Here is a 25,820-nt window from a genome sequence, read left to right as displayed (position 1 = left end):
AATTTCATTCATTCATTCATTTTATAAACTTAAATTTCGCATTTGCGTAGGAATTCTATATGAAAACCAAATGTGGCTTGCCAGACGCACAAAAAAAATTGCGCGGCGCAGAGATATGAACGAACGCACTTTGCTTTGAAGCAGACGCACGTTCCTTATGAATGAATTTGTTGTCGTTGTAATATGAAATTCTTAGGAAATAAGCCGGGAGTTCGCTTGAATATTATTGGCGGATGATGGTGCGTCTATGTTTTTTTGTCACTTGCGCGAATGTTTGATTTTTTGCGAAATACATATTGAGGGATATACATAAGTATGTACATATGTGTACATATATGCAAATATATTTGGACATGCGAATGAAGGAAGGCAATTTCAAGAATATTCACATATAATATAAACTTATGAACATTTGAAGCAAGTAAACAACAATAGCTGTTTAAGTTCACAGATTAGACAAAGTTCTTTAATGTGGTCTGCGGTGCTGGTTGTTTAGCACTGTTCTTTATTTCAATGCGAAATATTTTGCCTAAGTTCAAATCCTATCAGATATTTTTATATACTATTTTTTTATTTTTATATTTAAATGATATTTTAATTCTAATTTCATTATTATTTCCCTCATTATTAATATTTTCTTGTCCGAAGTCAATTTCTTTCGTTTTTATTATTTAAATTTTTGCTTATGCGCATACCAAAGAACATCTGTGCATATGTATGTATATACATTTTGCTTATAGGGTGGTGTAGTTCGTTGCGTAAATTCCCTCATTCTTAATTAACATTTTAGTACAGCTAACATTTGCTCCTTCTCTATTCATTTACGTTATCTGGTTGTACCCTATGTACATATAATATATAGGGTATATAAGTATAAGTGGATTATATACTGTATGTAATGTAAAAAAGCGGATTATGTTATTTGGCAATAGCAGGTAATGGCGTTTCTGATTTTGTGTGCTAGGTGTTGCCTTTGCGTATGTCTTTTTGTTAATTCGCGCCCGTATGTGTTATTTGTATATACTTGTAAGATTAAATTTGGTTTTAGGATCGCGCCCGCTATGACTTTGGGATTATTTTCGCGCCCGTTTTGTGGTTATTGTTGTTATTTGTATGTAAATTAATATGTAGTTTAAGTTTTTATCTCCCGTTTTTTTTTTTTGTCACACCACTTTTAAGTCTTAATTATTTTTTGTTTGCACATATGGGATTTTCTTTTTCTCAAGGAAAACACCGTGTATATATGTATATATGTATATGTTTTTCACTGTTTCACTGCACTTTGGCTTTTTGTATATGCAAATATACTTGTACATATAATATATAAGTTTGGGTTTTGTTTTTTGCACCCACTTAATAAAACAATCTAAGTGTATAAAATGTGTATAAAAATGCCTTATATTATAAGAAAAAATGGAACTGTCCGGTATGCTGAAGCACGATACGCGACGGGAATCTGTACGTTGACGAGGTGTCTGCTTCGAATTTGATACGCAAAAAGAGATCAGCCGCTTCCGGTGTTTTGGTTTTGTTGATGGTTGGGGGGTGATCGGCCGGTGTGTTGGATATCCTGGGTGGTAGTGTCGTTGTGTGAGGTGTATGTTGTCACATGTTATCACTTGCTGATGTGTGATGTAGATTGTGTTAGTTGATGTGGGAGGTGTGTTGGTGTGTACGTTTTCGGGACAACGTAGGCTTATTTAGCCACAAACTATCAAATAAATAGCAAGCATTGGCAAAAGTTTTCACACCTAAATATAGTAGATCCAAACTTCAAGACCCCTGCTCAACACCACAGATACTACTCGAAGGTATTGAGAAAATTTCAAACACCCTTCTAGCGCAAAATACTATTGCTGTTTGGATTCTAAGTGGACTAGTTACGGAACCAGCTACCATCATGCCCACTCAAGTTGAGGAAATATCAAATGAATACATCAATTCACAATTATAGAAATTTTGGGAGTTAGAAGAACTCGCCCCAATATCAAGTACATCACATGAAGATGAGCATTATTGAGAAGACTTTTAAAAAGCCACAACTACTAGCTCAGATAATGGTCGGTACGTCGTACGACTACCACTAAAGTAAGAATTTGCCTACACACTCGCCCTTGGGCACTCTCGCACCTCTGCAATACAGCAGTTTTCAAGTAAGTAAAAAAACTTATTTAAAAAAGGTGAGCTTAAGACAGAACACGATGTCGGGTTAGAAGAATACCTCCATTTGGATCACATGGAGGAAGTCATTTCTCCGTTGAAAAAGATAACGGCGAACAACTCTAATATTTTAAAAAATATACCACATCAAAATTTGTTAGATACTAATTTCCGTAAATTCAAAAAGGAAAGTACAACAGAAACTCTGGGGATCCAATGGAATGCGATATCTGACCAGTTTTCATACACTACAGAGTCAATATCTGCATTATCCGCCATAGCAAACCGCAAATTTTATAAAAGTGGTCATAGTTAGCGAGCAATCTAAATGATATTTCACAGATGCAAATTCCACGATGGGTAAATTATGCCCCAGAGCACAAAGTCGAACTACACGGCATCTGTTCGCACACAAAGCGACATTACGACCAAAAGCCACTTACTAGTAGCAAAAGCAAAAGTAGCTCCCCTAAAAACAATATGTCTACCACGCCTGGAACTATGTGGCATGCTACTACTTTCCAAACTACAATAGTTTGGAAAGTAGCCAAACTATTAGGCATGGTGCAAATGCATTTAAACATGGCAAAATACAAATTATATCTGTGGTCCGATTCGGAAGTTGTGCTAACCTTTTTAGAAAAACCACCATATGCATGGTAGCCGTAATTTCCAATCGAAAGTCTCAAATACTTGACGTAGTAGGATCAGTCACTTGGAGCCACGTAGCCAGTGCTAACAATCCAGCTGAGATAGGTACAAGAGGATGCAAACCACCACCACCCTCTAATGGAATGGCCCCGGATAGCTGATAGAATCTCATGGCCTTCCTGGCTACAATCGCCCATGCACAATATAATTGCCCCAGAGAATCGGAAAATCTACACATTTCGTACAACACTGGATGATACCGACATCGTCGAACGATTTTCATCGTTCCCCCGAGGCTACTACTACTCTAAGTGGTTAACATGTTCAAATTTATAGGGCAACTCAAAATCAAAGTCAAGGGATCAGAAAACTTCCAATGCGATACAGTGACGCACCTTAACTTACAAAAAGCAAAGGTCGCTCTTATCGCATATACTCAGGCGCTCTACTTCAGCCGCGACATATCCCTATTAAAAGAATCAAAACCTATTAATAAAAGGAGTCCTCTCTTAGTTCTAAACCCATTCCTAAACACGAAAGTTCTTCTTCGTGTGAATGGTCGGCTTCATGCCGAACATTGCCAAATGCAAGATTTTGCTGGGCCTTTTCAAATAAAGGCGTCCATGTTAAAGTCTCCTACTCTGATGTAAGGCTATATGGCTATCTTTGTCTATTTTACGACAAAAGCAGTGTACCTTGAGCTATGTAATAATCTGACAAAGGAGGTTTTCCGTGCGACGTCTGATTGCTTCGTCGAACGACGCGCCTTTCCATCGAAGATTATGAGCGACAATGGCATAACAATTATCGACGCTCAAAGAGTAACCGAAAAAAATTTGTGGACTTTATCAAACAAGTATTACTAAAAAGCTCTAAATCCCACTTGAAAAAAGTAGCTGGAAACCACAAATTTAATTATGAAGAATTTACAACATTACTAATTCGCATTGAATCCGTTCTCAATTCTCAGGCTCTTGCAAGTTCCCTCAGATAACACAGCCTTAACTTCAGGCCACTTTCTTCAAGGAACACCCATTCTGAATTTACCTGAGTCAGCGTGAAGTCGCTATCATTATTAACCCATTGGGAAAGAATTAAAATTATCCATCGCGATTTCAGTCGCCGATGGAAAGAAGAATACATAAAGGACCTCCATAAAAGATACCGTTGAAGACTCCTGAACAAGCGCGAAAACTTAAAAATTGTGTCATGTTGTTATTTTTGTAACGGTTACCTAGTCCCCGCTTGGGTGGTAAGTTTAAATTTGGTTGTCGTCGAGGTCATCTAATGGGAGGCCCAGGAAACGAGCTATGTCGATGGGGTCGGACCATAAGGAAATGGGTGTTTTATGATTGTCCATGATGATTGTCTACTTCCTACCGAATGGCTCCGACGGTCACATACGAGTCGTTAATCTTCGTACGCAAAGCGGAACACTGACCAGACCGCTAGTGAAGCTGTACTTTCTACCAACCGCCGCTAACAGCGACACAGCAAATTGCACACAATCAACCGATACTATCGCAATACAATAAAATAATTAAGTCAAGAAAAAAAAAACGGAAAAACACGCCAATAACTAACCGCTAACAATAACAAAGAAACTAATAAAAAATGGTCGATTAATACTATAACCTATGCGAGATAGCGTGGCACGTTCACTTATATCGCTTTATATAGCAGATCTGTATTATAAACAATTCTTTTATACATATTAACATGGATGTGGTTACGTCAATGACACCAACGCCAACTGTGCGGTCAGCAGCACAACACGACCTCAACCTAGAACTCGTGCGGTCTCAGGCCCCCCTCGCCATAAAACACTGCCACATCACATTCACCCAATCACCACACCTACTTACCATGCATTCCACATCACTACACCATGCACCAACACGCACCCAAATACAACACCAACACGATCACACCACCCATCATGACATCATAAGGATCCCGTTCCCTTTTTTCCGATTCGCTTACCACGGACAGATTGCTTTTTGCACGAGTACACGTCTTCCATCAATTTGAATTCAAATTTCTAAGTGCGGCATTTAGATTTAAAAGGAAACAATACTTCCAGAAAATCCATAACGGTGAGTGAAAATAATTGGAAACAAGAAAACAAACAATAAAATTGTCTTTATTGTCATGACCATAAACAACTCATGCCGAATAAAACTTAAGCAATTATTTTCACAAGACGCCAATCACGTCACTACCAGAGATAACCCCATGAACCACTTTAAATAAGAAACAATGAAAGAAATATTACACAAAAATATTGACCTTTTCTCCGACCCAAATGAAAAGCCTTCTTATACAAGTCGTCGCCAACAAAAGAACCAACCCTAATATACTGGTTTATACAAAGTATTACCCATACCCATATCCCATGTCTCTAAAGAAGTAGTTGAAAAACAAATACAAAAATTACTGGACGATGGATTCATATAGCCATCCTGTTCCTCATATTATTCTTCTGGATCGTTCCAAAAAAACAGAACGCATCCACCGAAAAAAAATACAGGCTAGTAATAGACTACAGGAAAGGATTGTTAGTCAATTCGCGATATAAATAAAGTTTTGGCACAACTTGGAAAAGTAAATTCTTTCCAGTAATAGATCTAAAGAGCAGTTTTCTCTAAATTCCATTAAAAGAATTTAACAATTAGGATACTGCTTTTTCAGACAAAAATGGCAAGTACGAATTCACACGTTTGCCGTTCGGTTTAAAGAATGTCCCAATATTCCAACAAGCTTTAGACGACATTCTTAGAAAACCTGTCAGGAAATTCTGTTACGTTTATATCGAAGATATATACATGTTCAAGAAAAATCAAAAAAGCCATGCTCAACACATCTTTGAAATTTTCAAAACTTTACAAGACGCTTATATCAGAGAATGTTAATAAATAAAGAAAGCGCAAATGCAACTAATTTGATCTTTTCACAAGAGGAAACATTGAAAAATACAACTTCGACTCTTTTGAAATACACCACGCAAGGATCGGAACGGGGAAAAGGCTATAAATAGACACAAACAATGTTCTTAAATGAATTATGCGCTTGCTGATTTACATTTTCATATTACCAAAAAATCATAAGTTTTGTAACCTATATAAATATATAAAAATGAAACCCGTTTCCCGTTGTCACGCCAAAACTTGAGAACGGCTAAACCGATTTGGATGGTTTCTTTTTTGTAGTTTTTTAATACTCCGTAGAAGGTTCTTACGGAAAATTAAAATATTAAGAAAATGTCACAGAAAGATTGAAAAAATACATATAATTTTGCATATTTTAAAAAACGCGCGTAAAGAATGTCATCGTCTTTCACAGCCATAGACTATATTGAGAGTGCATCGGAAATGTGGTTAATTAACTGAATTATATCGCCTTCTCAGTTATGGCGAGACTAGGGAAATAGGGATTCATTTTTATATGGAGGATATGAGAGATTCCAGTTTAAATTGAATACCTAAGATAGGACAACTGTCAGCTATAAAAAATTAGGTAGTGCATCAAAGCTACGCTATCGCGGTACGAAGTATAAAATAATCCTTCGAATTATATAAGAGGATTATTAGTTAAAGCTCCAGAATTTACAATAAAATAAGTAATTAATAGATAAATTCTACAACACATTTTTGTGCATTGCCTGAACAATATCTAATAGGCAGAGGATAACAATAAAACCATGGCTAAGCGGCCGCGGTTTCACTTGTGCGGTGGCTCAGTTCGTAAGCGTGAAGGAGTTAAGGTCAATCCGAATACGAGCATTTAAGTTCGGATCCTGAAACTCATGAAACTTAAATTAAATTTTTCTTTTATTTTGTTATTTGACATTTTAGCTAATCTCAATTTAGTTACTTAAATAGCATATTTTAATCACTGAAATAATTAGAATATTTCAGGAATATATGTTCATATGTTTGGGTTTATTGCATATTCCCTTATGTATGAGTATTTATACAAATGTGAACATCACACATATATTCTTGAGTACACATCCGCTGATGGTTGCGTTGTGGATAAATTAAAATAATATTTCAAGTCGCTAATAGACCGAGTTGTCAATTCTGCTTTCTGAAGGGAACATCAGACAGATTCTTCAATTTCTGATTTTTTAGCAAATGTTGTGAGGAAGCAGCTTGTGGGCAACATGCAAATGCGAGAGGATGATGGTTGGTAGGATTTTCAGTGGTCAAATTTGTAAAATAGAATTTTTCTCGTTTTACTGAAATATTCAAATTCAATTTCATTCATTTATTTAAACTTAAATCTCGCGTTTTTGCTTAGGAATTTTATACGAAAACCATATGTGGTTGACCAGGCGCACAGAAAAAATAGCGCGGCGCAGAGTTCTGAATGAACGCACTTTCCTTTGAAGCAAACCCACATTCTTTATGAATGAATGAATTTGTTGTCGTACTTAGAAAATATGCCGCGAGTTTGCTTGAATATAATTGGTCGATGATGGTGCGTTCAGAGAACTTAGAAGAACGAGAAAGTGCAAATTGAATTTTGTATGATGCTTGATTGGACGGCTAACAGAAAATTGGGATCAAGGAGGAACCTTTTTCTGTAGTTTTGCTGTTATATTACAGAAATTTGAATTTATAACAACGTTCTCTGACAAAATACGTATCTACCAACATAAAGAGAAAAATTAAATACTTTGAACAAAAAATACAAATACCACTTCACATATGCATGATTATTTTTTGTCATATAAACGATTTTTATGATGAAAAATTGATAAAATATGATTTTTTGCACATATGCTACACTGATAATATGTGAAAGATTATGCAAAAAATTAAATTTTACTATTTTCATAATTTTCTAATTTCAATTGTTACAGAATTAACAATTTATTTATGTACATCAATATGTTATATTATATAATATAATAATATATTATCACTTATCAGTAAATACATGTGCGCGCACTGCTCTATATGAAAGTATGTACATATGTACAAATATACGTATGAAAGCGCAAAATAAGTAATGCATACACAAATTTACATACATTTAAGCGTACAAATGTAAGTACGTCAGCCAATAGGCAAAATACAAACATTGCTGTACAAAAACAACAATTGTCTCAAATAGCATCAGCACCAGAAATCAATATCGCAGCCAAATTGACAAATCCTAAATTTGTAGTAAATCACACACCAACAACATTTTCATTCATGAACGCTGGCGCACAATCAATAAGCTAAGTCGTTTCATTCATAAAAGCAAACGCCTTACACATCTCCCCGAGCATGCGTTTGCCCACAAGCGTCTTTTCGCGACGATGGCAAAAGCTAGAAATCATAAATTGAACATCTTTCTGATGTTCCCTCTAGAAGGGAAAAGTGACAACCCTGCAAACACAGAAAACACAGAAATCAATGACAAAAGTGGCAACAAAGCTTTTGTCGGTTTAAAATATTTCACAATTCTAAAATATTTTTCCGTGGCTCGCAAAAATCTTCGTCAATATGTATGCATGTTCATATAAAAACATACATACCTACAATGATTTGTGGGCAAAGCTGTTAGAGCCATTGTATAAGCCTACAAGTAGCCAAAGAATCAGCTGTTTTCCTATGTGTGTGAAACAGCCGTGATCACCTGATCGAATATGCCTTTTTTTGACACAGAGTTTTAAATAAAAGGTTGTAGTGTAACAATTTGCACTTAAAATAGAAATATCTGGAAAACTATACGTTTCCGGCGCCAATAGTTATATATATTCGTGATCTGGAGAATCTCCTCTATCCAACCATACCCCTCTTAACCCTGAAATCGTGGGATGCTAAACTAAAGTTTTCCCATTGCTTTTCCTCACCACCTCTGAGGTTGTAATATAGGCGCGTTACAGACCTTTTTTGGGTGTTTGTTTCCCCAGGACTAAACCGGTAAACTAAGAATTTAAATATTCAACAGACAACGAATTTTCACTCACAAAAACATAAACATGTAAGTTAAAAAAGATAAAATTGGAAACATTTAATAATATTTCAATACAATAAATAATAATTTAAATAATACTATGTAAATTTAATCTTTAGGAATTAAAACAACCGAAAAATATTTTAATATGGAATAAAAACATTCTTAAAGTTATTAATTTTAAAACATAACACGGCAACACACTAGAGCAGATTTCTGTCATTTGAACGTTTTAGTAGTAGAATATTGGTTGGCAACCCGTACAAAGTGTGATTTTAGTAGCAGAATATTGGTTGGCAACCCGTACCAAGTGTGATTTTAGTAGTAGAATTTTCGAGGCAACCCGTACCAAGTGGGATATTTTTGCGTGTGTATTAGTGAAAATCTTAGGATTGGCTACTTGTAGATTTATACAATGGTTAGAGCGGCAAGGGAAGCACCTCTCGGATTTTCTACCAACAACACAATGTTGTGACGCTTTGTCGTCGCGTCAGTCCTTCGACAGATTGACTCTTTGACATAAAAGCAAAGAACGTGAGCTTCGATCATTGGTTGACCGTGTCAACGGAGATTTCACATGAAGTAATGAGTGTTCATATCTACATACATATGTTGCTTGTAGACAAATTTACAAATATTTTTACACATTATATGAAAATGCCGACGGCAAAACACAATTCTGTACTTTTATGACTCCATAATGGTGTCAAGCCCTTGAATTATTTTAAGAAATATATCAAAATATGTTTAAATTATTATTAATAACTCACAAGAAAGTAAAAATGAATTAACATAAAATAATTTAAAAATAATAATAAATGATAGTTCAATAAAAGGGAATATGTTTCAAATAGCATATCAATATTCCCAGTTTGGCATACATATATATTCTCTTCAATATTCGCTGTTTGGTTATGTTAAGAGAGTGTATGTTTACAGATTCACCGCTGTTATAAAAGCAAATAACATTTCTCTTATTTGTTTCTCGTGCATGTGAGGTGAACTCCTTGATAAAATCCTACAAATTGTTCGCTGTCGAACCTGCACCTTCTCGTTGTTTTAAGTTCTCTGCTTTGACAACAAGTTTCAATTTTATGATTTCCCGAACATCAGGACATCAAATTTTATTCCATAATGTTCAGAGTCTTCACGCTCACATTAGTGATATAAAAAGCGACTGTTTGATGCTATCTTCAGATATTTTATGTTTTGTAGAAACTTGGAGTTATCCTTGCTAAAATTTTGATATACCAGGACTTACTCCAATTAACGAGCTGAGGATAGATAGCACGGAAACAACCAACAGAAATAAACGGGGCATTATAATATATGCAAAGCATAGTTTTGCTTGCTCAATAGAATCAAAGGCTGTAAAGAAAATTTATTCAGGCCGCAAAGTTTTAGAAGGGGTTTTGTTTAAATGTTTCAATATTAATATTCTGGTTCTATATAGAAATTCAGCTTTCTCTGTCAGACAATTAATTGTAGAACTTCAGGAAGTCCTTACTTCTGAGTTAGGCACTCAAAATGTGCTAATTGTAGGAGATTTTAACATTTGTTTAATGTCTACAGGGACTGCAATAAGAAATCTGCTCCAAGAAAACACTTTAGTTCCCTGCTTGGTGCAGAATATTCAACTACACCTGCCGGTACACAAATTGATTGGGCATTTTCAAACATGGATCCTTCCCGTGTAAATGCAATTACTTTTGAGACAGTACACAGCTATCATAACAGTATTTGTGTCTCTATTTCGAACTAAAGTTTTCAGACTTAGTGCAATAGTTCTTCATTTTTTTTTCCAAATATAATCGAATTGGAATGGTATAGGAATTTTGACAATAGTTTTTAAGACAATTTAAAGAAAAATATGTAAATAATCTAATTAAGAAAATTAAAATTATACATATAATTTGTTATTATTGTATATATGACATTATTGTATAAATATATAATAGAAATGAAATAGTATGAGGAAAAAAGAAATATAATTTGGATATATGTATAAGAATCTCTACAAAAATTTATGTTTAATATTGTAAATATTATATACAAATTAATATAATAATATTATATCATTTTTAAAGTTGTTAATATTTATTATTTTTAAGCTAAACATGTATAATAATATCGATATAATAAATAAACAAGTAAGGAAGGGCTAAGTTCGGATGTAACCGAACATTTTATACTCTCGCAAAGTCAAATGGTATACTCGTTTGAGATTTCTTTGTGGATTGGCTGATATTTTCGGTAGAAGGTCAACTATAGGCACTGGGGTCCACATATTTAGTACTTAGGGGCTTGAACAGTTTTGGTTCGATTTAGACAATTTTTGGTCACAAGGTGGCATACATTAAACGTATTATTCACTCAAAGTTTTACCCCGATATTATCATTGTTGCTTGATATGCATAGTGGAAAGTGAAAGAATCAGATGAAATTGAAAATGGTGTTATATGGGAAATAAGCGTGGTTGTAATCCGATTTCGCCCATTTTTGCAGTATAACATAGAAATATGAAAACAACGTCATGTACCGAATTTAGTTTAAATCGGTTTAGCAGATCCCAAGATATGGGGTTTCTCCTAAAAGTGGGCTGTGCCACGCCCACTGTCTAATTTTGAACGCGGTTCCTATAAATTCGTCTCATACCATCCTAGAGATAAAATTTTATGTCTCTGGCGTGTTTAGTGCTTGATTTATCGCGCTTTTAGTAGTTTTTAACAGTACCGTTATATGGGGAGTGGGCGGAGTTGCCACCCGATTTCACCCATTTTCACACGGTAGGTATAGGTGCTAAAAACATTTGCTTTCAGTGAATTTTGTTATTATGGCTTTAGCAGTTTAGGAGATATGCACATTAAACCTATTAGCGGCGGGACCACGTCCACTTTAAAAAAAAAATTTAACTGCAGATGCCCCTCCTTATTATGATCCTGTATACCAAATAAGAGTCTTGTATCTTGTTGTGGATCTTAGTTATGGTAATTTATTTGTTTTTGAATAATTGCGTTTTGTGGGGGTGGCAGTGGTCCGATTACGCCCATCTGCAATACCAACCGTCTCACCGTATCAAGAAATATGTCTACCAAGTTTCATAAAGATATCTCAATTTTTACTCAAGTTAGAGCATGCACGGACGGACGGACGGACAGACAGTCACACGGATTTCAACTCGTCTCTGCATCCTGATCATTTATATATATATAACCCTATATCTAGCTCGATTAATTTTAGGTGATACAAACAACCGTTAGGTGAACAAAACTACTATACTCTGTAGCAACAGGTTGCGAGAGTACAAAAATGTTATTTATTGTTCAAAAACGATTTCTTTTCCTACTTCTTAATACAGGGCACAATAGACCATAGGTTGCGGTGCATACCTCAAAATTAATCTACTTCTCAATACAGTTGTAATGCATTCTATATAAAATCAATTATAAGCGTATACAAAAAGCACAAGAACGATTTCTCATAATTTGAGTAAATTTAGTTTACAAATTGCTCTAATTATTTTCACTGTGAGTGAAAAGTAAATAACTAAGGCAACAGTTCCTAATTCTAATTATTAAAATATATAAAGAAGTCTCAAACGAATATATCATTTAACTTTGCGAGAGTATAAAATGTTCGGTTTCATCCGTATTTTGTTTAGCCCGTACTTATTCTATATATATATACATATATATGTATGTTTGAATTTCTTTTCTTTTTTATATTTTTAATTGTATCTTTTCATTTTTATTTGTCACTACATAGCACTTTTTTTTGCACTTTTATGAAAATGCACTGTTATTATGTTTGTAAGTTTAGATAATTTGATGTTAAAACCAAAGGTGCCATTCGGTATGGCTCGAAGGACCATGTATAAAAATATACCCAATTTATTGGGACGAAATTTATTTTCACTAGCTTTAAATAGGATTATAAAGGAAGCACTCGAATCATTAGTTTTATAATTGAACTCCGTTCAAATTTATTTATTTAACAAATTATTAATTATTAAGCAATTAAAATTTAATAAAAGTAGTTGTGCTGGACTGGAAGCAAAATGAAAATGATGTCCGAACAATGAAGGTTTGAGTTATCGACGCGCTGTACCGCTGAGAAGTCTAGTTAGCGCGTAGGATCACTATTTAATCGAATGTGTATAAGCGAATGTTGATGTGGCGCTCAGGCCCGTAGACGATAAGCGAATGTAAAGATGGTATGTTGTGTTGTCCTGTGTGGTGTCATCTGTTGTGGTGTATTGGTGAGTATGTGGTTTGCTTCGACAGATTGACTCTTTGACATAAAAGCAACGGAGATTTCACATGAAGTAATGATTGTTCATATCTACATACATATGTTGTTTGTAGACAAATTTACAAATATTTTTACACATGATATGAAAATGCCGACGGCAAAACACAATTCTGTACTTTTATGACTCCATAATGGTGTCAAGCACTTTAATTATTTTAAGAAATATATCAAAATATGTTTAAATTATTATTAAAAACTCACAAGAAAGTAAAAATGAATTAATATAAAATAATTTAAAAAGAATAATAAATAATAGTTCAATAAAAGGGAATATGTTTCAAATAGCATATCAATATTCCCAGTTTGGCATACATATTATATTATTTTCAATATGTTCCTTTGGTTATGTTAAGAGAGCGTATGTTTACAGATTCACCGCGGTTATAAAAGCGAGAAATGTTATTTGTTTCTCGTGCATGTGAGGTGAACTCCTTGATAAAATCCTACAAATTGTTCGCTGTCGAATCTGCACCTTCTCGTTGTTTTAAGTTCTCTGATTCAACCATACTTTTTCCAGAAACACTAATTATTCCAAGTATTTACTTGTAAACATTTTTCGGCAATTAGCAAGATTGCATGAGATAAGTTAGCAAGAGGCATAATAGAAGATTTAACTAAAATCTTAAGAAACAGGAAAAAACGTTAACTTCGCTTGCACCATAGCTATTATAGCCTTCACAAATGCAAAGGGTATCTTAAAGAACTCAAGCTCAATTTGTATGTCAGCTATATGATATAGTAATCTGATCTAAACAATTTCTACAGAGAAAACATTGCTGTCTTAAACAATAACTCATGCCCAATTTCATGAGGATACCTCGTCAAATGAAAAAGTTTTCCATGCAAGCACTTAACTCCAATCGTTCAGTTAATATGGCAGGTATATGCTATAATCATCCGATCTATATGTATATATTTTATAGGGTCTGCGACATTTCCTACTATTACAAACTTCGTGACAAACTTAATATACCCTGTTCAGGGTATAATAACAAAAAAACAATACAAACATACATATATACATATCCAATTGTCAAAAATATGCCTGTTATAATATTGTATATTATATTATATATATAAATACATATATATGTACATATCGCGCTCTCTTCGTATTGCGAATAGGATATATGTATATATGAACATTTACATAAAAAAATATATATAGTATAGTATGAACATTCACATAAAAAAATATATATAGTATTTGCCTACCTCATCTTATCCTACACTGGGTAAAATGAATTTAACAAAATTTAAAATAATTCTAAACCAAAAAAAAGTGATCGTAATATTCGGTAAAAAATTAATAATTCAAAGTCCTCATAGGCAAATGTCCGGCAATAAAGCATATTATATGCACATGTGGTATATAAAGCACTAACAATTCCTGCATACATAGGTACAAAGTGTATTGATCTCTTCAACGAGCTTTCAATTGCACAAGTACATAAATACATACCTACAAGTCCAAGTATTAGGGTGTACCTGGTAAATACCCCTACCTAAGGACATAAAAGTATTATTAAAGAAAAAGTGCTAATAAATAATAAAAATATAAACAAAAGATATATTACACAAGTAAACACAAAACGGTATTAATAACCTTTTTTACTCAGTTTACACTTTTAAATTTAACTTTTGACAAATATTTTAAGATACTTCAAAAGTGATGATGGATACAAATCAAAATACACCTGCATAAGCTACACGCGCAAGACAGGTTGCTACAAAGCTAATAAAAGGCAACTATTTTTTGCCACCAAATTCAATACGATACTGCACTCGACTTTCATCTTTACCATCTCAAGACAACACTGAATCGTTATTAAAAACATAAAAATAAAATCTTGACAATTTTTTGGCTCGTCTCAAAGCTGCTCATACCGCCATAGTGGATTCTGACGATTCTGATCTACCACAGAATTTTAAATCATCGGCTTACGCAATACACGAAAACTGCTTAGACCAGTATGAAGCTACAAAAGCTATGATTTCTGATCAATTAAAGCTAATAAATGCAATTGCACCTACTCCACATCCGAGAGTAGAGCTGCCACAAATACAAAGTCAAAAGGCAAGTTTAGGTATCCAACTCAAGGTGCCCGCTTGTGGCATAGAAACATTTTATGGAGGTCATGAAGAACGCGCATCCTTCCGGAATATGTTTACAGCTGTTTGCATCAATCATCCCATATTATCAAAAGCGCACAAATTTTATCACCTCCAATACAAACCAAAAGGTCAAGCAGGCGTAATAATAAAACAGTTCGCACATAATGACGACAATTCCAACAAAAGATTATTAATTGATAAACAAGTAACGACACTAATAAACTTGCCTAAAATACAAAAAGAAACAAGGTAAAAATTTGTTAAACTTCTATCCACTGATACATAAATGAAATATTTCATAACTACTCAGTACGAAATCACTAAAAGAGTAGGCACAGAAAAGTATTAAAACGATTTCAATAAAAGTTTTAACAGACCCCCAGCTAGAAGCGACAATAATATAAATATAATAGAAGCTTTTATAAAACGCAATCGTGCACATCCGAACAGCAATAACATACATCATGCGAACTATGCACATAAGGGCATTAACTAAAATATTGCGAGAAATTAAAAAAATTAAAAATTAACGATAGAAACAATTTTGTGAGATCAAAAAATTATGTTCCAACTGCTTGTTAAGTATAAAAATTGCAAAAGCAAATTCAATTGCTTATAATGTCACTCTTATAAGACCCAATCCCCAATAACAAAGAGGCAAATTTTATTCTCTGTGGCAAAGTTTCGACCCCGCAGGATGGCTTTCGCCAATAATGATAAAAACCTTGATTCAAGAATAATGGCTAGACGAAACCAGCTGGGACGAACTAGCGAAACAGCTTCGCACACAATTTAACTGCAATTTCAAAGATACAAATACCATTTTGGGCGAACTATTCCCACTATACCAACTCAAACCACACTGCTTCGGTGAAGCCTTTGAAAATTCATATTGCGCACCAGTACGACTTGAGCTATGTGGTATTGTCTAATTAGTATCTACAGTGCACACGTATTTCAACATGGTAAAATATAAATTATCTCGCTGCTCCGATTTTGAAATCGCTCGAGCCTGTTGAATTTGCTGTTGCCTGGTTAAAAAGATCACCGTGAGCATGAAACACATATATATTCAACTGCAAGTAACGGGTGATTTTTCCAAGTTTTGAACTTTAAGTTGGCATTACTGTTCAAGATGGCGACCGATTTAACAGCTGTTAAGTGATTTATTCTCAGTTTGGTTTTGCAGTTCATCATGAATAGACTCATGGATGACATGATCCGAAACTCTTTGAATCGAGAGAGCGCTGTAAAAGTCCACATTTTTTATAACATTTGACAGTGGTGCCACTGTGGAAAGAAATACGTTTTGAGATTTTTTAATGTATTTCTTGGATATTTTTCGGTTTCCATTTTACAGAAAAATATACATAAATAAAATTAGTTTAACAAGCTAGATATCCTATATGATGTCTAAATATATGTACGTGTATATTTTGATCTAAATTTTACAAAATATTTTAATATTTCAAAACACTTACAAGTTTTAAATAAGCTTAACATGATCCTTATTTCCTTTTTATATACTCAATAAACAAATATCTTTTGATAATTTATTCGGAATTTAAAGTTTACATAACATTTGCTGGGAATTCTAACCAAAATAAGTATATACGTTGACAATTGGTACTGCTAAGCAAAACAATACTCTGCGAGAAAATATCCGCTCTTTCTTAAAAACAAAAATATATTAAAACTCTTTAAATAAAGATTACAAATATACGTAAAAGTCACGAAAAAATCTGATCTCACAAATTACCCACTGATTTCGAAATTTATTTCTGCGGGATTCTTAGTGGTAGTTCATTGTTTTGGTTGTCATCTGTTCAGTAGCTCGTGAACTCGTGGTTTTTCTTGGCAGCACTGAAAGTTCATGAGCTCTCTCGAAAGGCAAAGAGAGGAGTTTCGGATCATTTTAACCATGAATAGACTCACGCCTGAATAACGCTTGCAAATAGTGCAATTTTATTTCGAAAATATGGGTTGTGTGCGGAATACGTATCGCGCACTACGTTCATTTTATCGTATGATGCGATGAAGCGCACTTCTGGTTAAATGGCTACGTTAAAAAACAAAACTGCCGCATTTGGAGTGAACATCCAGAAAATCTGAATGTTTGGTGCGCTTTATGGGCTGGTGGAATCATTGGTCTATACTTCTTCAAAAACGATGATGGCCAGAACGTTACAGTAAATGGTGATCGGTAGAGAGCCATGGTTTCTAACTTTTTCATTTCTGAATTGAACAACCATGATGTCCAGAAGCTGTGGTTCCAGCAAGACGACGCAACATGTCACACAACACGTGCCATAATCGATTTATTGAAAGACACGTTTGGTGACCGCCTAATTTCACGTTTTGGACCTGAAAGTCGGTCTTCAAGATCTTATGATTTAACACCGCTAGACTACTTTTTGTGGGGTTATGTAAAGCCATTGGTCTATGCGCATAAGCTTAACCATTTGGAAGACAACATTCGCCGTGTTATATATACGGCCACAAATGTTGGAAAAAGTCTTCGATAATTGAACGTCCAGATTGGACTACATCCGAGCCGCCGTGGCGGTCATATGTCAGAAATCATATTTAAAATATAATACCACAAGATTTTCTTTCGGATAAATAAAATACATGTCAATCAAATAATCCATCGTTGTATTATTGCAATTTAAAGTTTTATACCTCTAAACAAAAACACCCTTTACATTCGTCCATGCCGGACATAATTGTCCTAGAAAAATCGGCACATTACGCAATATTGGACGATTTTATCGTTCCCCCGATCCCCTCAGAGTAGATAAATAAATTCACAAATTTATAGAACAACACAAAATAAAGTTAAGAGATCATCATACTCCCAATGCTATACAGCTATGCACCTACACTTACAAAAAGCAAGGGTCACACTTATCGCATCTATCTAAGCGCTCCTCGTGTGGGTGATTTATGGGACTCAGTTTTAAAAACTTCAAATTCCACTTCTATAAAGGCAGCTTCTAAATCTACTCATTCTCTGAAGACGTTCTGAATTTGCGGTCATTCACTGTACTCTCGCAAGATCCCTCCTACTTCACAGCCCTAACCCCAGGGCATATTCTTTAAGGAGCACTCATTCTGGCCACACCTGAGCCAGGCGTAGAGTCGTTATCCTTAATAAGCCAATGATAAAAAAACAAGAAATTCAAATAATAAACCGATAAAAAAATCCGCAAATACAATGAGTAGAAAAAATAACTACAAACTCCATAAAATTGCAAAATTAAGTTGCTTTTCTCAAGTGTCAACTCTTACAAAAAGATACATGACATCAATTTAAAACAAAGATTGTTTTCTAAACATACGACATGCGCACTACGTATACAACTTTCGATTATTGATTCGATGAGACATTCGACAGCAGCGATCCTGCGTGATGCGATTATAATTTTTTGACAACCTTTTTCGTGCAATACCGATCCGGTTCTATAGGCGCCTGCTGGTTTCCCTTCGCTACCGACACCGGCAAACGTCATCCATATATATATATATATGTATGTTCATTGTATCAATTAACAATATATTAAGTTTATAAATTTTTGTTTTAGGTTACTTGTAAGCTACGATTTTTCGTCACATTTAGACTTGATTTGGTTTCTTGTCTACTTTATACCACATGTATCGGCCAATATGGGAGTAATTGAGAGAGCGCATTTTTCTAATAACAGTGGATCTTCGTGCCGTGGATAAGATCGGCCGAAACCTTGCCACCCGGCTGATTTAACTCCATATGTATATACATATGTTTATTTTTATCTAATACATAAAATTCTCGTGTCGCGGTGTTTGTTGCCAAACTCCTCCGAAATGATTGTACTGATTTTGATGAGATTTGATGTGTTTATCGGGAAGGTCTAAGAATCGTCCAACATCTACTTCTTATACCCCTAAATGTTAAGGGTGGTCTACTCCCAATATTATTATTTTTTGCACAAAATTTTTTTGTTTTTATTTTTACCGTACATGACCCAGCATTGAAAACTATTGGTGGCACTCTGTTACTCCTTTCAGGTGATTTAAAAAAAGTTCAACGTAATCTGATGTTATCAACGCTTGCTTGAACTCATCGCGACGGTGGTGTAATATTGAAAAAGTTCTACTGACAGTTAACATGCGAGTTCATATGATATAAATTCCATCTGTGGAAATTTTTTTAAAACAGCTGTTCAATGATAAAACAGTTCTTGCTGTCATACAAATCTAATTGACTTTTTGAGTTTATTGGATATGCTGGGCATGGGTAGGATCTCCGGTTATTTTGCTTCATAATTTGAACTCACTACGGCTTTGTCAATGAAAAACATTATCGAAGCCAAAATGCCAATTAAATTCAAGCGCTCTCAAGCGTGAGACTCGCATTCGCAATGACTATCAAGAAATCACAAGGCCAAAATATTCTGTTTTCGGCTTAGATTTGGGTACACTATGCTTTTCCCACGGAAAACTTTATGTGGCATGTTGTCGCGTGGGCAAAACATCCAGTTTGTTTGCGTCCGCTAAAGACGTACTGTCCAAAAATATTGTTCATTCCATTGAGTTGAAAAATGAATATTTGTTTAGTAGTAGAGAGGTAAACTATTTTCAATGTATAGATATATAGTATTTTAATATACTTTAATAAATAATAATTTTTTAATTCCAATTCCAACTATGGGGGATGTAATTCTTCCAAACACTTAGTTTTTTTGAAAACTATTTCTTAAAAAAATATTTCTTGAAAAAACATTTCTTAAAAATAACGTATGTGGTAAAACATTGTTTTCCGGGACAGCTAATAATTTTATATACATATTTCACTAAAATTGTTATTTATAATAAGTTTTCGCTAATATCGCTTTTCACAAAAAATTTAGTAGTGTATTAATTACTATTTATTAAAACAGGAATTTTGCAACTGGTAGCCATCTTTATTTGGATATATAGATCCATACGCAACATTTTGATTTTTACATTAATAAATAATTTAAATTTTGCAGTGCGGGCATTACCTGGATATCAAACTACAAGCAAATATCGGCTTCTAAACCTAAATATTCCAGTCAACACTTGGAGAATTTAAGAGCTGTTATTATTGGAGTATTAGGTAATCTAAAGTCGAATAAACCAATTTTGAATTATAATTTTAGAGCAAAATTAAAAATCTAACAAAGCGTCATTTTAAGAATATTGCTGAATTTAAGAAGTCATAGTAATTTGTATACTCTTGCAACATGTTGTTACGGAGTATAATAGTTTAGTTCACCTAACGGTTGTTTGTATGTGTCACCTAAAACTTATCGAGATAGATATTAATTTATTTATATAAAGGGTGATCCATTTCAAGGTTCCCTACTTTTTTAAAGAAAAAAATCACAGAACATTCAAATTTAATGGGGAATGTTTATTATCACTCAAAAGAACACTAATTGGCATTTATTTTTTTAAAAATTATCTCTTTCGTTGGCTTTCGAGCATTTCGGCTGGTAACTGGCGAAAGACACGCGTGATGTTCTGCTTTAAGGCCTGCATCAAAGGGGTTTGTCTGCATAGACTTTAGACTTTACATATCCTCACAGGAAAAAGTCGAAGTCAAAACGTGAAATTATCTGCTCACCGAAGTGTTCTCTCAATAAATCCATTGATTGATGTGTGGGAAGTGACGCCGTCTTATTGAAATCAAATGTCGCCGAGGCTTTAATTTCAGGCATCAAATAGTCGGTTATCATATCGCGATAACGGTCGCTTTTGATGGTTACGTTTTTACCGGCACTATTTTTGAAGAAATATCATCGGTCAAACCAAACCACACCGTTGTTTTTCTGGATGAAATGGCAGCTCTTGAATTTCTTCAGGATGCTTTTCGTCTCAAATGCGTACATTTTGCTTCTTGACATACCCATTGAGAATGAAATGAGCCTCATTGCTGAAACGTCGGATCTTCTTGGAACTTTTGAAGAGCCCATAGAGCGAAGCGATGTCGCTACAGAAGGTCGAGCGTCTTCACTTATGGCAAAAGCTGTATGCTTTCAATTTAAGATCTCGACGTAAAATGCGCCAAGTAGTTCCATACGTCAGCTCGATTATGTTGACCATAAGTTGAGTGAAGCAAACGAAACACATTCTTTATAGAACGTGAATTTTAGTAATAAAGTTGAACGATTTGTAAACGTTGTTCAGGCGTAAGTCATTTCATGATTAAATCCCAAACAAGACTGAATAGTTGAAAGCCGGTTTGTGTGTCTGAGCAATCTGTTACTTGATAAATTACTGTTACTTGAGATATCCAAATTAAAAAAGTGAAGACGAGTTCTTAGGGCGTAATCGGACCACTGCCACGCCCACAAAATTACATTAAACGAAAAGTTTGGAACCTCCTCGACCGTTATTGAACAAATTTGATATGTAGTTCTTGAGATTCCTATGTTTCAGTGCGAAATCGAACTACATCCACGTCTACTTCCCACATAACACAATTTTAAACTACTTCGGATTCTTTCACTTTCCATTATGCAAATCAAGCACCAATGAATCTATTGGGATAAAATTTTGCACGAATATATGGACCAATTGTTCGAGTCCAGTTGCCTATAGTATTTTGCAGTTTTTGGAGTTTCAATGCAAGGAATATCTCTATGCTAAAGAAAATATGTATTGTGTTTTTTTATTTATTTACGATAACTTTAAATGAATATTTCACCAATAATGTCTATATTCTTAAAAAATATTGTTTAAGAATTTACATTATCTTTTGATGTATTAATATGACTTCATTTCTTTTATCTTTCGATTTTCGATTTCTGCCAAACATTTTAATCAGTGTTTCTCAAAAATTTAAAATTATGTTTGTTATCGTTTTAAAGTACACTAGCGTCGGTAGGCATCCACAAAGCAAAATCCTGATAAAGTTACTAGCGCAAGTATACCGGCAACTAAATATAATACAGTAACTTTTAACAATTTAAGATATAGGTGTGTAAATAAGTATAAACCGATTTTATAAATTTCAACACTTGCTAATCTCGTCACCGCAGAGATTTGAAGCTAATCTACTCGAAATCTTCCTGTGCGACTCTGATTCAGCGACATCTGTTTTTCAGTGGGGAAATTTATAACATTATCACAACTGATTTAAACACTACAAACTGTCAAAGTGAAAAATATTAAACACACAAATAAAATAAAAAGTAACAAATTAAAGCAATATCAAGTAAATAATTGCGCATGGCAGAAAATAGTATCCAAAAAGGAGAAGAGTAAAGGAGACCGAGGCCGATCTAATAGAGTTGTGACGAGAAAAAATGCTACAGCTTCGAACGGCTAATCAAAAACAGCTGTTTTATAAATCTCCAAGGAATTAATTAAATGTTGTTTAATCACTTAAAATTTTTGGTGGGAACATGACATAATGTGTGTTCTTAATTTGGTTAGGATGTTCTACATACTGACACGAATACAGTGACTTCATATGAATATTGTATCCAAGCAACCAGAGTAATGAAAATTATTTTATTCTGTATATTGAGGCTAGAAATAGTACTGAATTGATTTCATTCAATTTTAATAACCTGCACCAAAATCACTTATTTTTATATTCTCGCAACCTGTTGCAAGAGATAATATAATTATTTTGTTCACCTAACGGTTGTTTGTATCACCTAAAACTAATTGAGATACAATAGATATGGCGTTATGATTCGGAGGACGAGATGAAACTTAGTACACATGTTCCTTGGCACCCAAGGGAGGTTGGTATTGTAGATGACCGCAATCGGAATATTGCCCCGCTCACAAAACGCCACTAAACGAAAACTTTTGAAGGGTCATAACTAAGCTCCACAATTGCTTAGAAGACTGTTTTTTAGTACAACGAATCGAATTAGGTAAGGAATAATAGGTATATACATATCTCCCAAACCGCTAAAGCTAGATCGACTAGTTTGACTTAGGAGAAATATTTATTTTCAGTTTATTCTCCAAAAATGTGAAAATTGGTGAAATCGGATAAAAACTGAACACTAAATGTGTGATAACTCACTAAATAAATGCGTATGAAGATGCTTCATAGGAGCCGGTTTCTAAATTGGACAAATTTCAGCTAAAGTTGGGCGGTGCCACGCCCACTGTATCATTTTGAACGCGGTTCCTATAAAGTCATCTCATACCATCCCAAAAATAAAATTTAATGTCTCTTACGTGTTGAGTGCTTGATTTATCGCGCTTTTATTAGTTTATGACTCAACGTTATATGGGGAGTGGACGGTGTTGTTACCAGATTTCACCCATTTTCAGACTGTCAATAGAGGTACTAAAAAAAATTGTTCGTAGTGAATTTTGATATGATCGCTTCAGCGGCTTAGGAGATATACACATTAAACCTTTTAGGAACCGAAACACACAAACTTACACTTGCAGAGACGGACGGACCGACAGACTGTCACCCGGTCTTCAACTCGTCTCTTCATCCTGATCATTTATATATATCGAGCCCTATATCTAACATGATTAGTTTTAGGTAATACAAACAACCGTTAGGTGAAAAAAAATATTATATCCTGTAGCAACAGTTGGCGAGAGTATAAAAACAAGTAAGGAAGTGCTTAGTTCGGATGTAACCGAACATTTTATACTCTCGCAAAGTTAAATGGTATACTCGTTTGAGATTAAAAAAAAACATGTGTCGGGTGAACGCGGACTTTATTTGCTATGTGCATGTGCATTTTTCTTGATTTGCATAATAAAAGTGAAAGAATAAGATGGAATTTAAAATGGTGTTATATGGGAAATAGGCCTGGTTGTAATCCGATTTCGCACTATAACATATAAATATGAGAAGAGTGTTATGTACTGAGTATGGTTGAAATCGGTTGAACAGATCCGAAGATATTGAATTTCACCTAAAAGTGGACGGTGCCACGCCCACTATCTAATTTTGAACGTGGTTCCCATAAAGTCGTCTGAAACCACTCCAGAGATAAAATTTAATATCTCTGGCGTGTTTCGGGCTTGATTTATCGCGCTTTTAGTAGTTTTTAGCAGTACCGTTAAATGGATAGTGGGTGGAGTTGTAACTTTGTTTAAACTATTTTCATACTGTCGATAGAGGTGCTAAAAGCGTTTGTTCCCTGTGAATTTCGTTTAGGAGATATGCATTTCATATAGATATCTCAGTTTTCACCCAAGTTACAGCTTGCACAAGCGGACGGACAGACAGTCACCCGGATTTCAACTTGTCTCTTCATCCTGATCATTTATATATGAACACAACTCGCTTTGTTTTAGGTGATTCATACAACCGTTATATGAACAAAACTATTATACTTTGTAGCAACATGTTGCGGGAGTATAAACAAAAACATCTTGAAGTGCGTTATACATAAGCATGAATGTGATATTAACTTGACCAAAGTGGCTAAACTTTATATTATAAGCTTATGTGGAAAACGTCAACCAGAGAATCGGAATTCATTATATGAAGGTGTGAGGTTTAGACCAAGGTATATATTGTACTAACTGCATTCTAATTCAATATTCATAATTTTTAAGAAAACTATCCACCTAATTTCGTTAAAGTATCATATTTTGATCAACTGGAACGGTTTAAAATTAGGTGGAAAGATGGAAATGATATATATTTTGGGGATAGAGAAAGATATTAATTTTGAGATTGCTCAGCTATACTCGAGAACATATGATGAAGCAATTTTATATATAAAAAAATATGAATACTCACTGACGGACATATTCGGCAAAACCCGATTTTATCAATTTTTGCCACATACTACTAACATGCCACAGACTAATAAAATGCTCCCACTGTTTTATTAAGGTACCTCTCATACCATCACCAATCAAATGGAGTAAAGTCAGACGAATGTTAGAAAATCCTGACATTAGTTACATGGGGGCTAAATACAATTTTCACCCGATTTAATCCATTTAAGGCACAAATATACCTTGTTATGAGTTAAAGGAAGTTTAAAAATCTTTATATGTATTAGGTATATGAGGGCTACAGGAAGTATTAATCCGGTTCAACTTATTTTTGACACAAAAACATACTTATATCGGGAGTTGCATTTATTTATTTCGTTATATGAATTTTAATTATATATATTACACATTGAACGATATTTTCGGTAAAAAGTCAACTATAGGATTCTACATATTCATTACCTAGGGGCTTAAACCGTTTTGGTTCGATTTAGATAACAAGGTGACATACTTTAAATGCATTATTCATGCAAAGTTTTACACCGATACAATCATTGTTGCTTGATTTGCATAGTGGAAAGACAAAGAATAAGATGGAATTTAAAATGGTGTTATATGGGAAAAAGGCGTGGTTGTCATCCGATTTCGCCCATTTTCGCGGTATAATATAGAAATATGAGAATAATGTTAGGTACCGAGTTTGGTTGAAATCCGTTAAGCAGATCCCATGATATGGGTTTTCACCTAAAAGTGGGCGGTAACACGGTCACTGTCTAATTTTCTTATAAAGTCATCTCATACCATCCCGGAGATAAAATTTTATATCTCAGGCGTGTTAAGTGCTTGATTTATTGCGCTTTTATTAGTTTATAACAGTACCCTTATATGGGGCGCGGGCTGGGTTG

At 34.3% G+C, this 25,820-nt stretch overlaps 1 protein-coding gene across 1 annotated transcript in view; it reads left to right on the top strand.

The window, feature by feature from the left end:
• LOC138858914 (uncharacterized) overlaps positions 1 to 25,820 on the top strand; it is a 428,364-nt gene that overhangs the window by 287,571 nt on the left and 114,973 nt on the right. Inside the window, exon 4 of the mRNA XM_070112959.1 lies at positions 20,202 to 20,308. Coding sequence (XP_069969060.1) covers positions 20,202 to 20,308 — 107 coding nt within the window. The remainder of the gene's footprint in view (positions 1 to 20,201; positions 20,309 to 25,820) is intronic.

The sequence above is a fragment of the Bactrocera oleae genome, chromosome 2 (assembly GCF_042242935.1).
Source record: "Bactrocera oleae isolate idBacOlea1 chromosome 2, idBacOlea1, whole genome shotgun sequence".
Lineage (NCBI taxonomy): Eukaryota > Metazoa > Arthropoda > Insecta > Diptera > Tephritidae > Bactrocera > Bactrocera oleae.
Note: the sequence above shows the minus strand (reverse complement) of the source record. Positions and strands in the feature narration are given on the sequence as shown.